Genomic DNA, 17,192 nt, shown 5'->3' on the forward strand with positions numbered 1-17,192 from the left:
CAAATAATCTAAAGATGGGGTCTAACAGAGAGGAAGCAGACACTTTCTGGTCAATAGTGTAACAATGCGATCACAGCGGCCTCCCATGAATAAAGCCATGTTCACACACGCTATGGGATAAATGTGGCTGACATAAATGGCCACCCCGCTTCCGTCAGAAAAACAAGCTAGTACCCCGCTATCAGCCATTTCAATGTACGGGAAAGCCGATCGGCACATAGACAGAGAGCAGGGCGCACAATCCAATACTCGGCAGTGTCAGCCCACGATAAAGTCACTCCCATCTGGTGTGTTACCGCCCGATGCTTTACGGCACCACACTCAGTGAAACAAGCGGCTGCCAGACTGTCTACACGCAAGGTGGTGAACACAGTCCTCCCAGTTCCCACAATGCAGCGGGGAGAGCGGCGCAAGGCTCGTACGGCTCACGTCACACAATTCCCGGATGATCCCTATACTGTATGCGGGGTTTCCAGACCCGGGATGACCACCTTGGTGATAGATAACGGGGCCTACACCGCAAAGATCGGATACAGCAACGGGGAAGTGAGGTGCGCTTTGAATGGAGATAAGGGCGCTAGCGGGCTGCTTACCATAGAGTGCACATAGAGCGGCAGGCTGGAGTACTCTCTATCGCTGTTTGGAGGACCAGCTGTGTACAGTGGGGTTATGTATAGTATTGAAAGCTTCCACTGACATTGCTGGGGAATGCTCTGTACATAACCGTCTAGAAGGAGGTCATTGTTTAATTCTTCTTAACCTCTTAATGACCAGCAACATCTTTTCCTTTTGTCTCTGCCTTTCAGCAGCTATGATGTTTATTCTTCATTGTCTGAGGTCTCCTCTGTGGCAGAAATGTTAAAGGGGTATTCCCATCTTAATGATCACTGTTAAATCTGTTAATGTTATAACAGTGATCATTTTTCTAAATATATTTAATTAACTAATTCCCACCCCTTAGAAGAAAATAAACATATACTTACCTGACTGTTGTCTTCCGTATCCCCTGGTTACGGCCGCGCTTGCGCAGACGACTTCTTCTCTCCTGCCGGCCGCGCGCAGTCCCGAAAGCGCACGCCGAGGCCGCGCATGTGCTATGGTGATTTCTTCCTGGCCAGTATAGTATACTTGCCAGGAAGAAGTCACCAAGGCGCATGCGCGGCGGCGTGCGCGTTCAGTCCAGCGCGCGGCCCGGCCGGGAGAAGACTTCAATCAAGATGGAGCCCGCCCCCTGCCGAAACCAGGAAATGGACAGCGCGCCGGGAGCAGGTAAGTATGAAACTGCGTGATGAGAATACCCCTTTAATACATTTTGTCTTTCGTCTAGGTTACATACACATTATGGTTTAATATATATATATAAAAAAAAATTTTGGGCAGAAATATATAGAAAAAAAGATTTTTGCCGGGTTTTTTTACACCGTTTCACGCTAAATGCTTGATAGGTTATAACGTTGTGTGTGTGTATACCTAATATGTGTACTTTTATTTAAAGGAGTTTTTCCGCTTATCTTTTATCTGTCCTATTCAAGTGAATAGGATGGAGCCGTCCCATTGAAGTCAAAGGGACGGAGGAGCTGTAATTATAAACTGCTCACCGCTGCAGTGTTGGTTGTGGGCAGGTAATGGGGATGAGCGAACTTATGTTTTCAGGTTCGGTGTACCATGCATGGACGATAAGTTATGGTCGGTGGTAGTGGAATCCATAACGGAATTCTTAGGTAATCCGAACCTAGTACGCCGAACTTGAAACACAAGTTCGCTCATCACCACAGTTAAACAATGAAGAGAACACAGTGCTTTTATGAGGGCTACTGTCTTTTCATAACTCTGATGGGCGGGGGGGGGGTTCTGTTTGTAAGGCCCCCGCCGATCTGATCTTGATCTATCCTGAGCGTAGGTCATCAATATACGATAAGAGGAAAATCCCTGTAAAGGGGTTGTCCGGGTTCAGAGCTGAACCCGGACATAACCCCATTTTCACCCCGGCAGCCCCCCTGAGTTGAGCATCGGAGCAGTTCATGCTCCGATCCTCTCCGTTGCCCTGTGCTAAATCGCGCAGGGCAAAGGCATTTTCAGGAGATCCGGTGAGGTACTGGGGCTCTCCATGGGGCTGCCAGGAAACCCAGTGACATCACCGGCACTGATGGGCGGGCTTTAGCACTGCCCTAGCCAGTAAAACGGCTAGGGCAGTGCTAAAGCACGCCCATCAGAGCCGGTGACCTCACCGAACACACTGCCGGGCAGAAGCTTCCGCCCAGCAGTGTGTTATTGTAAACAAAAGAGCCCGTATGCGAAGGGCAAGGGAGCGCATCGGAGCATGAGATGCTCTGATGCTGAAGTCGGGGTGCTGCCTGGGTGAAAATATGGGTATGTCCAGGTTCAGCTCTGAACCCGAACAACCCCTTTAATGTGTGAACAATAAAATGTATTGCACTAAAGAATGTGTTTTTTAGTGGAAAGGTTTGTCATTTTTTTTTAAATGACATTATTCATAACATTTTGTAAAAAATCCTACCATAGTATTAATTAGCATATTAAGCACACAGCAGCTCTCGCCTTCCCCTTCACCAGTCGAGCACGGATGACGCACCCGGATGCGTAATGGTAAATTCGAAAATATAGGAAAATCCAGCTCAAGAAATGGAAAAAATTCGTAGCTTTATTGTGGCATAAAATCGTCGACAGAAACGGGAATGTTCGGTTACGCGTTTCAGACCGCTAACAAATATCGGTCCTTCCTCATGACATATCGAACTAGTAATGGGATCGCACCATATGAGCAGCTCACACAGCTGGCCATGCAATCAATCGATCACATGATCGTGAGGAGCTGCACACACGGTGCAATCACATATGTCCAATCAGTAAACTACAAAATCACATGTGCTGACCAAAACATCTACACAAATATGTAGTGCATATATAAAAGACAATGGCAAAGCAAGAAGATATAATAACAATGAAACATCTGAACACAAAAGGGAGAAAAGGAAGACTCCCCTAAGGCTACATGCACACGACCGTATGTGTTTTGCGGTCTGCAAATTGCGGATTCGCAAAAAAAACTGATGACTTTCCATATGGCATCCGTTTTTTCTTTTGCGGATCCATTGTAATAATGCCTATCCTTGTCCGCAAACTAGAAAAAAATAGGACATGCACTATTTTTTTTGCGGAGCAACGGAACAGACATACTGATGCGGACAGCGCACGGTGTGCTGTCCGCGTTTTTTGCGGACCCATTGAAATGAATGGGTCCGCATCCTATCTGCAAAAAAAACGGAACGGACACGGAAACAAAATGCGTTCGTGTGCATGAGGCCTAAGGCTGGTTTCACACGGGCGTTGCGGATTGGGGCCGGATGCGTTCAGAGTGCGTTCAGTGAAACTCGCACTATTTTGCAAGCAAGTTCAGTCAGCTTTGTCTGCGGTTGCGTTTAGTTGTTCAGTTTTTTCCGCGCGGGTGCAATGCGTTTTGATGTGTTTTTCACGCGTGTGATAAAAAACTGAAGGTTTACAAACAACATCTCTTAGCAACCATCAGTGAAAAACGCATCGCACCCGCACTTGCTTGCGGATGCAATGCGTTTTTCACGCACCCCCATTCACTTCTACGGGGCCAGGGCTGCGTGAAAAACGCTGAATATAGAACATGCTGCGATTTTAACGCAACACAGAACTGATGCGTGAAAAACAACGCTCATGTACACAGCCCCATTGAAATGAATGGGTCAGGATTCAGTGCGGGTGCAATGCGTTCACGTCACGCATTGCACCCGTGTGGAAAACTCGCTCGTGTGAAAGGGACCTAATAGTGTAGGATTAAATCATGCCTTTTATTAAGACCTTGAGGCTGTCTTGAACCCAGCTGAAAAATCCAGTATGCCTCTCGATTCAAGAGTTTCCTCCTATGATCGCCCCCTCTGGTGGGAAGGAAAACTCTCGATTCCTTGAATCACTAGATTGGAGGTGTCACCTGCATGCAAAATCGCAAAGTGTGTACTGACAGCAGACACGTTGCGGTTTTCGTAGTGTGGGATGTCTGAAATATGCTTGCCTATGCGAGTTTTTATTTAATTCGTAGTACACCCCACATATTGCAGCTGACAAAGTTTGCATGTTATCATATAAACCGCGAACTTTGTGTTGCAGTTAAGATAGGACTGTATAGTGAATTCCTTATTGTTAGTAGTAGATTTAAACTTCTATGTGGCTCTGGTATGATTGCAACAAATGCATTTGGCATGACCACATTTATAGCGGCCCTTATTGTTGAGCCAGGTTGGTCTCTGCAAAGTCTTTTCAGAGAACAAGCTGGGACTTAAGGAATTGCCCAAGGTTGGAGCACTTCTTGCTGTACACTTCACTCCCTCTGCGACAATGTCCATCCACTGACTTATCGCATGACAATAAAGGGAGATATTTCTTAATGATTTTTCATATGCGATCATATTCCAGGCTATATTGTGTCACAAAGGGAGTGAAATCGCGTTTGCATTTTGATGTGGTATTTACCCGGGGCAGTGGTTTAACTTTCGGAAACGCAAGGGGAGCTCTATCCATGGCTGAAACTTCAATGACAGAGGAGGCAACAGATTTATGAGAATAAGCCCTACCAGTTAGCCTATCCGTGATATTCCTAGCTTCTTGTGCGAAAAAATGGATATTCGAACAGTTGCGTCGAGCTCAAATAAGTTCACCATTGGGAATACTCCGTATTGTATGAGGTGGATGACCACGAATTGGCATGCAGTATCGTGTTAACTGCTAGTTCCTTTCTGTATGTAGTGGTGATAACTTCGGATGTGGTGCAGTCCCCCTCCAAGCACAAATCCAGAAAGCATATGCATCTGCTATGATGTTGGAGACTAAAAGAAATAGACTCCACACATGAGTTGATATAGTCGAGGAACAGTGGTATGGCCGCCACATCACCAGACCATACAAGAAGCAGGTCATCGATGTAGCGACCATACCACTGCACCAGACCACTGAATGGGTCGGTGTCGATGAGGAGAAAACGCCCCTGCCACCATGCTATGGAGGGAGAGAATTTGGCCCCCATCAACACCCCCGAAACTTGAAGATAGAATATAGAATCGAACATGAAAAAGTTGTGCTGGAGGAGGAACTCCACCACTATCCCCATGTATTCTTGGAGCCCATCCGAATAATCACTATATTTATTGAGGAACCAGCGAAGAGAAACCAAAGCTAGGTCGTGTGGGATGCTGGTGTATAAAGCAGTGACATCTGCTGTGATCCAGGTAAGCTAAGACCTCCATTTTGAAGTCCGAGAATGCCTGCAGCACAGACCTAGTATCCCTAAGGAAACCTGGAATATGCGAAATAAGCAGTTGCAGCAGAGAATCGATCCACTCCGAAAGTCTCTCGGAGAAAGAACCGATTCCTGCTACAATAGGGCGTAAGGGAGGAGGAAAAATTCCCTTGTGCACTTTCGGGAGTGCATGGAAAATCGACACAATGGGTTGTTGGACCTAAATGTAGTCATATTCCTTCTGGGTGAAAAAACCTTTCTCCAACCCTAAATTTAGAATAGTAACCATTTTGGACTGAAAAGGGAGGAGAGGGTTGCCAGATAGAGGTTTATAGGTGTCAGGATCATTTAACATGGACAATACCTGGTATTTATAGACAGCGATATCTAAAATGACAACCGCTCCTCCTTTGTCAGCCTCCTTGATAATTATATTGTGCATCTCTTTGAGACTTTTGAGAGCCCCCCTTTCCTTATGAGACAAATTCTCATGTTTACGATGGGGAGTATCATGTATCGCATATTTAGTGGAATCATATAATGTACAAAGATAATTTTCTAATTCTTGATATCGATCTAGGGCAAGGGACCTCGACTGTACCGGATAAAAGTCCTTATTAGAGACTTTAAATGATGGATTATTGGTACTGGTGGGGTCAGCTTGCCTAGTTTGAGATTCCTGTAAAAAATTTGTATGAATCAATTCCTGGAAGCTCATGCCAGATAACATCTGGACATGACCCTGGGAATCGGCATTAGTACAGAGAGCATAAGTTATCAATATCAACAGTAGATTCGGACACCGTATTGTGAAAATGTCTTTTGAGTGTAAGACTACGTGCAAACCCGTTGACGTCGAGAATGGTAGCATAGAGATCAAAATGGCGTGTGGGGGAAAAAGACAGCCCCTTGCGTAACACACCAATCTGATCCTCAGTAATAATCGACGCCGACAGGTTTATTTATTAATTAGCAGGGATCTCAAGTCTCCCGACGTTCAGGGAGTCTCCCGCTATTAGATAGCGGCTCCCTGACACCCGCATGTGAAACAATATATCCCGGAAAGGTTTTCTGATAGCAGAGAGATAAGAGAAGTGACAGGACGGAGTTTAGATTACAGGTTGAATTAACCCTTTAGGGTCAAATTGGCTTCTCAAGGAGATATACATGTTAAAGGCATCCCTTCTTCTGTCTCATTCAGTAGCTATAGAACTATTGAGAGAGATGTATTTTTTTTAAATACATTTACACATTTAACCCTCCATTTTAATTTATATTATTTACCCCAGTGTTAAATTCACCCCCCCTGGATGCTTGTTTTTTTCCTACAGTGGGGTAGATAATTACACACAGGATTTTAAAGAATAAACTTCCTGACTCAGACCAAGAGCCGACTCTGCGAGTCAGCAATTGAATCGAAGCATCCGCATTGCGCAACCTAAGCTTCGGTTCACTTGCTTCTTGTCAGCTCAGTGAATGAACCGAAGATTCGATTCATGAATCGGTTCATTTGAATGAACTGATTCAAATGAACCGATTTATGTGAAAGATCCGAACTTCCCATCTCTAGTTTACTCGCAGTAAACCTTTCCGGCAACCTGTAGCAGTGTCCCCTTCTCGGCGCGTGCGCACAATGCAAGAAAAAGCCGATGCCAGCAGTCCGCAACGGCGTATCAGGCTGAGCCTGTGCGCACGCGTGGGATCTCAAAGCGGGAGGAGGGGGAGGGAGGGAGAGGCGTCACTGAGGAGTAGAAGGCGGCGCTGGGGACTAACGGCGTTGCGTGCGGCTGGGCACCATGCATCCACAGACCTCCCCTGCTTGGGCACCTTAATTCAGTGATTGACAGGTTAGTAAAACCTGTTTTTCCGCAGAATAAAGCCACAAATAGCTTTTATAAGGCCACCTTAGAAATCAGAATGCTACCCTGGACATGAGCATATGTTTAGCTCACAGGGCTTATAGGTGGTGACAGAATCCCTTTAACCACCTCCGGACCGCCTAACGCAGGATCGCGTTCCGGAGGTGGCAGCCCTGCGCAGAGTCACGCATATATGCGTCATCTCGCGAGACGCGAGATTTCCTGTGAACGCGCGCACACAGGCGCGCGCGCTCACAGGAACGGAAGGTAAGAGAGTTGATCTCCAGCCTGCCAGCGGCGATCGTTCGCTGGCAGGCTGGAGATGTGTTTTTTTTTAACCCCTAACAGGTATATTAGACGCTGTTTTGATAACAGCGTCTAATATACCTGCTACCTGGTCATCTGGTGGTCCCCTTTGTTTGGATCGACCACCAGAGGACACAGTCAGGTAGCTCAGTAAAGTAGCACCAAGCACCACTACACTACACTACACCCCCCCCCCCCGTCACTTATTAACCCCTTATTAGCCCCTGATCACCCCATATAGACTCCCTGATTACCCCCCTGTCATTGATTACCCCCCTGTCATTGATCAACCCCCTGTAAAGCTCCATTCAGACGTCCGCATGATTTTTACGGATCCACTGATAGATGGATCGGATCCGCAAAACGCATCCAGACGTCTGAATGAAGCCTTACACGGGCGTGATCAATGACTGTGGTGATCACCCCATATAGACTCCCTGATCACCCCCCTGTCATTGATTACCCCCCTGTAAAGCTCCATTCAGATGTCCGCATGATTTTTACGGATGCACTGATAGATGGATCGGATCCGCAAAACGCATCCGGACGTCTGAATGAAGCCTTACAGAGGCATGATCGATGACTGTGGTTATCACCCCATATAGACTCCCTGATCACCCCCCTGTCATTGATTACCCCCCTGTAAAGCTCCATTCAGATGTCCGCATGATTTTTACGGATGCACTGATAGATGGATCGGATCCGCAAAACGCATCCGGACGTTTGAATGAAGCCTTACAGGGGCATGATCAATGACTGTGGTTATCACCCCATATAGACTCCCTGATCACCCCCCCTGTCATTGATTACCCCCCTGTAAAGCTCCATTCAGATGTCCGCATGATTTTTACGGATGCACTGATAGATGGATCGGATCCGCAAAACGCATACGGACGTCTGAATGAAGCCTTACACGGGCGTGATCAATGACTGTGGTTATCACCCCATATAGACTCCCTGATCACCCCCCTGTCATTGATCACCCCCCTGTCATTGATCACCCCCCTGTCATTGATCACCCCCCCTGTCATTGATCACCCTGTAAGGCTCCATTCAGACATTTTTTTGGCCCAAGTTAGCAGAATTATTTTTTTTTTTTTCTTACAAAGTCTCATATTCCACTAACTTGTGTCAAAAAATAAAATCTCACATGAACTCACCATACCCCTCACGGAATCCAAATGCGTAAAATTTTTTAGACATTTATATTCCAGACTTCTTCTCACGCTTTAGGGCCCCTAGAATGCCAGGGCAGTATAAATACCCCACATGTGACCCCATTTCGGAAAGAAGACACCCCCAGGTATTCCGTGAGGGGCATATTGAGTCCATGAAAGATTGAAATTTTTGTCCCAAGTTAGCGGAACGGGAGACTTTGTGAGAAAAAAATTAAAAATATCAATTTCCGCTAACTTGTGCCTAAAAAAAAAAATTTCTATGAACTCCCCATGCCCCTCATTGAATACCTTGGGGTGTCTTCTTTCCAAAATGGGGTCACATGTGGGGTATTTATACTGCCCTGGCATTCTAGGGGCCCCAAAGCGTGAGAAGAAGTCTGGTATCCAAATGTCTAAAAATGCCCTCCTAAAAGGAATTTGGGCACCTTTGCGCATCTAGGCTGCAAAAAAGTGTCACACATCTGGTATCGCCGTACTCAGGAGAAGTTGGGGAATGTGTTTTGGGGTGTCATTTTACATATACCCATGCTGGGTGAGATAAATATCTTGGTCAAATGCCAACTTTGTATAAAAAAATGGGAAAAGTTGTCTTTTGCCAAGATATTTCTCTCACCCAGCAAGGGTATATGTAAAATGACACCCCAAAACACATTCCCCAACTTCTCCTGAATACGGCGATACCACATGTGTGACACTTTTTTACAGCCTAGGTGGGCAAAGGGGCCCATATTCCAAAGAGCACCTTTAGGATTTCACAGGTCATTTACCTACTTACCACACATTAGGGCCCCTGGAAAATGCCAGGGCAGTATAACTACCCCACAAGTGACCCCATTTTGGAAAGAAGACACCCCAAGGTATTCCGTGAGGGGCATGGCGAGTTCCTAGAATTTTTTATTTTTTGTCACAAGTTAGTGGAAAATGCTGATTTTTTTTTTTTTTTTTTTTTTTCATACAAAGTCTCATATTCCACTAACTTGTGACAAAAAATAAAAACTTCCATGAACTCACTATGCCCATCAGCGAATACCTTGGGGTCTCTTCTTTCCAAAATGGGGTCACTTGTGCGGTAGTTATACTGCCCTGGCATTCTAGGGGCCCAAATGTGTGGTAAGGAGTTTGAAATCAAATTCTGTAAAAAATGACCTGTGAAATCCGAAAGGTGCTCTTTGGAATATGGGCCCCTTTGCCCACCTAGGCTGCAAAAAAGTGTCACACATCTGGTATCTCCGTATTAAGGAGAAGTTGGGGAATGTGTTTTGGGGTGTCATTTTACATATACCCATGCTGGGTGAGAGAAATATCTTGGCAAAAGACAACTTTTCCCATTTTTTTATACAAAGTTGGCATTTGACCAAGATATTTATCTCACCCAGCATGGGTATATGTAAAAAGACACCCCAAAACACATTCCTCAACTTCTCCTGAATACAGAGATACCAGATGTGTGACACTTTTTTGCAGCCTAGGTGGGCAAAGGGGCCCATATTCCAAAGAGCACCTTTCGGATTTCACAGGTCATTTTTTACAGAATTTGATTTCAAACTCCTTACCAAACATTTGGGCCCCTAGAATGCCAGGGCAGTATAACTACCCCACAAGTGACCCCATTTTGGAAAGAAGAGACCCCAAGGTATTCGCTGATGGGCATAGTGAGTTCATAGAACTTTTTATTTTTTGTCACAAGTTAGTGGAATATGAGACTTTGTAAGAAACAAAAATCAAAAAAAAAAATCATCATTTTCCACTAACTTGTGACAAAAAATAAAAAGTTCTATCAACTCACTATGCCCATCAGCGAATACCTTAGGGTGTCTACTTTCCGAAATGGGGTCATTTGTGGGGTGTTTGTACTGTCTGGGCATTGTAGAACCTCAGGAAACATGACAGGTGCTCAGAAAGTCAGAGCTGCTTCAAAAAGCGGAAATTCACATTTTTGTACCATAGTTTGTAAACGCTATAACTTTTACCCAAACCATTTTTTTTTTACCCAAACATTTTTTTTTTATCAAAGACATGTAGAACAATAAATTTAGAGCAAAATTTATATATGGATCTCGTTTTTTTTTGCAAAATTTTACAACTGAAAGTGAAAAATGTCATTTTTTTGCAAAAAAAATCGTTAAATTTCGATTAATAACAAAAAAAGTAAAAATGTCAGCAGCAATGAAATACCACCAAATGAAAGCTCTATTAGTGAGAAGAAAAGGAGGTAAAATTCATTTGGGTGGTAAGTTGCATGACCGAGCAATAAATGGTGAAAGTAGTGTAGGTCAGAAGTGTAAAGTGGCCTGGTCTTTCAGGGTGTTTAAGCACTGGGGGCTGAAGTGGTTAATCATATACATAAATAGGATAATTTGGGGCAGGGTAACGAGCCCAGTCCTCCACACCATAGAGCAAAGTGTGCAGATACTGCATATGTTTGGAAAATGTAATAAAAAGTTCGTAAAAAAAAAAAAAAGAGAACCTCCCTGAAATGAGAAGTGCACCTCCCCGAAATGAGTTTTTGCAGGTTGGGATGTCTGAATTAGCATCGTCCTGTTGTGTCGGTATAACACAGGTCTCATAGTGTGCTGTTACAGCAGGCTGACTGCAATGACTCCCCCAGTCTTGAATTGCTGGGGGAGTCTCTTTTGATCTGACCCTCTGTTTGAAGGAGCTGCACCGCAGTGTCAGGCAGAGCTTCTGTTAAGGCCTCATGCACACGACCGTTGTTTTATTCCTTGTCTGTTGTGCCGTTTTTCGTGATTTTCTGCGGACCCATTGACTTTCAATGGGTCCGTTGAAATCTCGGCTAATGCACCGCTTGTCATCCGCGTCCGTGATCCGTGGTTCCAGTCTGTCAAAAAAATATAACCTGTCCTATTATTTTCGCGGAAAACCCATTCAAGTCAATGGGACCGCTATAAAACATGGAGGCACACAAGATTGTCATGTGCGTTGGCTTTTTTCCTATCATTTGCATGGTAAACCTGTCTTAGATTTTTTTTTTACTTTCCTTCATGTCTGGTGATCCTCCAAAAATAAACGAAGACACACGGAAACAAAAACGGAAACTAATCACGGAACAACGGAACCCCCATTTTGCGGAACAGAACACAACAACGGTCGTGTGCACGAGGCCTAATAGGAAGTGCCTGGTACACAATCACATAGTACCACCGCTGCTTCAGCACCACCACTTTGGTGATCCCTGCTATTTCTGCAATGATGATGTGCATCCAAATGTGCAGTACATGAAAGCATCACTGCTGAGGCCAGGCAATTTATTCCTTTAATGCTTTATTTTTTTTGTTCTTTTCAGTGTTATTCCAAACTGTCAATTCAGGTCAAAGACTGCTCGCCTAAAGACATTTACAGCAAATCAAATTGATGAAGTAAAAGATCCGTCTGGGCTTTTTTATATACTTCCATTTCAGAAGGTAAGTATTATAAAAAAAAATGTACTAAAGGGGTTGTCTCATCTCAGACAATGGTGGCATATCGCTAGGATATGCCCCCATTGTCTGATAGGTGCGGGTCCCACCACCCTAAACAGATACCTGCAACGTGGTGGGTCGGGGACTTCTGTACGGCCACCACCAAACGCTCTCCCCATAGAAGTGAATGAGGAAGCAACGTGCATGGTCCCATTCACTTCTATGGGCCTGATGGAAATAGCTGAACCAGCGCTCAGCTGTTTTCGACAGCCCCATGGAAATGAATGGAGACCAGCTGTGCATGAGCAGTGCAACCTCCACCACTTTCAGGGCTCCGTTCTCAATATAGGTGTGGGTCCCTGCAGTGTCTTAGATTGTTTGTCTGGTTTCAGAAGGAAGAACATGTAGGTACAGATCCCACACTGCCATCACTATGTGTACCCGGCTGCAACAGTGACTCCGCAACACTGGCCTCGTTGGGTGCGCCTATGAGCCCACTGTTTGGCTGCGGTGATCACGTGTTTCCGACATGTCACCGCTGCACACGGGTAAATGCTGGATCGGTTGCAATGCAGGATCTGTCAGGTAAATACCTACCTGTTCTTTATTTCAGAAAGATCCCGTGGGTTATCCAGTTTCCTCCTAAAATCAGACCACCCCTTTAATAAGTGAAAAGAAAAGAAAAACAGCATGTCTGCAACACAACCTGAATGTTTATCTGTGGGGAAACCGTCCTGGACGATCATCCATCATTGCAAAAAAATAATAATAATTATATATATATATATATATATATATATATATATATATATATATATATATATATATATATACAGTGCTGCCCATAATTATTTATACCCCTGTCAAATTTTGACTTAAAGTAACTTTTATTCAACCAGCAAGTAATTGATGGCAAATGACATAGGTGTCTGCCAAAAGATAATAAGACGATGTACAAGAGGCATTATTGTGGGAAAAAAAACATTTCTCAACTTTTATTTACATTTGAGCAAAAAATACAAGATGTTCTGCACTGTGGAAAATCTCAGAGGACGTGGTCGGAAGCCAAAAGTGACACCTGTGCTGGCCAGGAGGATAGTTAGAGAGGTGAAAAAGAATCCAAGGATCACCACCAAGGCCATCCTGGTGAATCTGGGCTCTGCTGGTGGCAATGTCTCAAGGCAGACAATCCAACGGACACTGCACACTGCTGGGTTCCACTTCTCCAGATAAGGCACACAAAAGCTTGCTTGGCCTTTGCAAAAGCTCATCTGGACAAAGAAGACTTCTGGTCTTCTGCGTTATGATCAGATGAAACATAAATTGAATTGTTTGGTCACAATGATGATTCCTTCATTTGGCGTAAAAAAGGAGAAGCCTTCAACCCAAAGAACACCATTCCCACTGTCAAACATGGTGGTGGGAACCTAATGCTTTGGGGGTGTTTTTTAGCCAATGGACCAGGGAACCTAATCACAGTAAACGGCACCATGAAAAAAGAGCAATACATGAGGATTCTCAATGACAACATCAGGCAGTCTGCAGAGAAACTTGGCCTTGGGCACCAGTGGACATTTCAGCATGACAATGACCCAAAACACACAGCAAAAGTGGTGAAGAAATGCTTAGCAGACAACAACATTAACGTTTGAGTGGCCAGCCGGAGTCCAGACTTGAATCCAATTGAGAATCTGTGGAGGGAGCTAAAGATCATGGTGATGGCAAGAAGACCCTCCAACCTGAAAGATTTGGAGCTCATTGCTAAAGATGAATGGGCAAAAATACCTGTGGAGACCTGCAAAAAGCTGGTCTGCAATTATAGGAAGCGTTTGATTGCTGTAATAGCCAATAAAGGCTTTTCTATTGATTATTGAGAAGGGTATGAATAATTTTGGACTGGACTCTTTTTGCTCAAATGTAAATAAAAGCTGAGAAATGTTTTTTTTCCCACAATAATGCCTCTTGTACATCGTCTTATTATCTTTTGGGAGACACCTATGTCCTTTCCCGTCAAAAAAATTACTTGCTGGTTGAATAAAAGTAACTTTAAGTCAAAATTTGCAAGGGGTATGAATAATTATGGGCAGCACTGTGTGTATATGTGTGTGTGTGTGTGTGTATATATGATAGATAGATATATATATATATATATATATATATATATATATCTCTATCTATCAAACGAATGATGAGGCAGCACTTCCAGCATAGAGTGAACGGGTGAGGACCCCAAACTTTATTCAAGCGACGTTTCGGCCTGCTCAATGAGGCCTTTCTTAAGCTTGAGAAAGGCCTCATTGAGCAGGCCGAAACGTCGCTTGAATAAAGTTTGGGGTCCTCACCCGTTCACTCTATGCTGGAAGTGCTGCCTCATCATTCGTTTGATATATTTCGTGGAGGAAGAGCCGACCTCTGTGGGGATTTTGCACCCAGTACATCGTGTCTGACTGTGCTGCTGCACTATTTGTGTGTGTATATGTGTATATATGTATATGTATATATATGTGTATATGTATATGTATATATATATATATATATATATATATATATATATATATATATATATAATGAGATCCAGTTGAACATTTGTTGTGATGGTAACAAGGGCACTTTTTTAGTACAAAATTTTTATTAAAGGGATTTTCTGACATTTTTCCATTCTCCCAGAATAAAATACGGTATTTATGGCTAAAAAATACTACACCGTCACATACTGGCCTGTCAAATACATGCCTTGTCTTGTGTTGAGAGCTCCATGGACCCTGCAGATGCTGGTTTACTATTACGTCACTACTGCAGCAATCACTGGCCCCAGCAGGGATCTTATTATAGATTATATGACAATTTATTATTTTTAGCCATGTGCATACTGTGGTTTTTGAAAGGTTCTTAAAACCCCTTTAAAGGAGTTGTCCCACAAAAACTTCTTTATCTTTACTTTTTAAAACTTGTCGATCAGACAGGAGGTTGGGTCTTCGCCTACTGTTGTCCCAAATGTGGCAAACTCAAGTGGGAGCTTTGGAAATAATTGGAATTGGGGCCCTTCGTCTCAGAGGCAGGACCCACACCGAACGTACTTTTCAGTGTACAGTTCTGAGATATCGTTTATAATGAATATGGTTGTGGCTCTCCAAACAACAAACCTAAAATGGAGGTCTTGGGAGTCAAAGCGCTTGTAATATTCACACACATCTGTCTATATTTTGTCTGCAGATATTGCCTGGCTCAGCTTCATACACATTCATTCTGTCATGTCTTTTGCACATTAACTATTCTGTACCTCATTAAACAGGGTTACTTGGTGAATTGGGATGTCCAAAGACAAGTATGGGATTACCTTTTTGGCAAGGAAATGTTTCAGGTAATGTACTACTTGTGGCAACCCAGTAATAATGATTTCTGTCTCCACATGCATACTAGGCCTCATGCGCAGTGTCCTAGCCGCATTTTTTACAGATACCACACTGACTCATTAAAGGGGTTTTCCAGGAGTTACATATTGATGGCCTATCCTCAGTGGAGGTCATTAATATGAGATTGGCTGGGGTCCTAGGAGTGAGACTACCGCCAATCAGCTGCAGAAAGGGGCCGCAGCGTTCTGTGAGTACTTGGGCCTCTTCCTAGGCCAGTAACACCATGTTCATTGGTCACATGGCCTAGGCACAGCTCGGCCCCATTCAAGTGAATGAGGCTGAGCTGTGATACCAAGCACACCCGCTGTACAATGTACAGATCTGTGCTTGGTGAACAGGGAGAAGGCGCAGCGCTACTGCAAGCACCTGAAGAAAGTGGTGGAGAACCACATCCAATCTGACCTGGCATGGTCCTGCACTAGCATAGTATTCTTCAACATGGTGGGCACACTGCAGATGGGAAGAGATTGGTGAACTGCATGAATAGTGCTCTGGTATATATACTGGGGGCCACTTATTATCACCCCCATGCCAGAAACTAACGTAGAAGTCACAAGCACATTTACTATCATTTCTGCAAGTGTAGTGTAGTAAATGACAACTGACATGTACTCCAGCTAGGAGCAGACAGACTGCCAGAGGATGTGCCTGATTTATGATGAGCCCTGCTCCTTGTAGTCAGTGAGCGTTTATGCCATGATTGATGTAAATAATGAAAATCAGTGATGGCGAACCTTTCACAGGCCGAGTGCCCAAAATGCAACCACAAGACCCACTTATTTATTGCAAGGTGCCAACATGGCAAGTTACCCTGAATACTACAGTCCAGTATAGTATTACTTCCATGTACTTTATCATTTAGCTATAATAGCCTGCCTACATTCAGTGCACTGCCTGTGCTGTACATAGTGCGCCCGGTGCTGATGAATGGCAGGAAAAGTCTAAGGCATACTGGTACACCATAGACTTTCCAGGGTGCCCACAAGAGGGCTCTGAGTGCTGCCTTTGGAGCCTGTGCCATAGGTTCGCCACCACTGATCTAGTACATGCCAATCTCATGCCTGGTGTTTAATAAATGACCCCCACAGTTTTTACAGTATACTGCTCACATAACTGGTTACAGGGGTAGGAGAAAAATAAGTAACCCTGAAGCTTACGTCAGCAGGCAGCTGTATACCTAGAGGATTACCATGATGGCATATACAGTTCTATAAAGCTTTAGAAGGTCTGAAATTATGACATTAGGAAATGACACTTCAGATATCAAGTCTACATCTGATTAGACAACTACATGGGAACAATCTTGAGGATAAGCTTGAAGAACTGTGCTGACATCTCATGCTCTAGCCCAGGGGTAGGCAACCTCCGGCACTTCAGGTGTTGTGAAACTACAACTCCCAGCATGCACACTTGCTCTGCTCTTCTCCTAACTCCCGTAGAAATGAATAGAGCATGCTGGGAATTGTAGTTTCACAACAGCTGGAGTGCCGAAGATTGCTGACCCCTGCTCTATACTGTTGATGTCATCAGTTTAACATATTGGTAACCGCACTCCTCTATATACTGGGAGCCATTTAGTACGATGCACAGAGTACATACAAGAATAGGACATGTTCTATAATTTGCAGAACAGACAGACTGATGGCATCTGTGTGCTGTCCGTTTTTTTGGGCGGACAAATCGAAATGAGTGGGTCCGTGTGCAATTCACTAAAAATGCGGATTGGACACGGATGC

General features: G+C 44.2%; 1 protein-coding gene across 1 annotated transcript in view; it reads left to right on the top strand.

Moving 5' to 3' along the window:
* Positions 1 to 322: 322 nt before the first annotated feature.
* ACTR6 (actin related protein 6) overlaps positions 323 to 17,192 on the top strand; it is a 28,567-nt gene continuing 11,697 nt past the window's right edge. Inside the window, exons 1-3 of the mRNA XM_040407135.1 lie at positions 323 to 551; positions 11,929 to 12,046; positions 15,336 to 15,404. Of these exons, the coding sequence (XP_040263069.1) occupies positions 391 to 551; positions 11,929 to 12,046; positions 15,336 to 15,404 (348 nt within the window). The 5' untranslated portion in view covers positions 323 to 390. The remainder of the gene's footprint in view (positions 552 to 11,928; positions 12,047 to 15,335; positions 15,405 to 17,192) is intronic.

The sequence above is a fragment of the Bufo bufo genome, chromosome 1, assembly GCF_905171765.1.
Source record: "Bufo bufo chromosome 1, aBufBuf1.1, whole genome shotgun sequence".
Classification (NCBI taxonomy): Eukaryota; Metazoa; Chordata; class Amphibia; order Anura; family Bufonidae; genus Bufo; species Bufo bufo.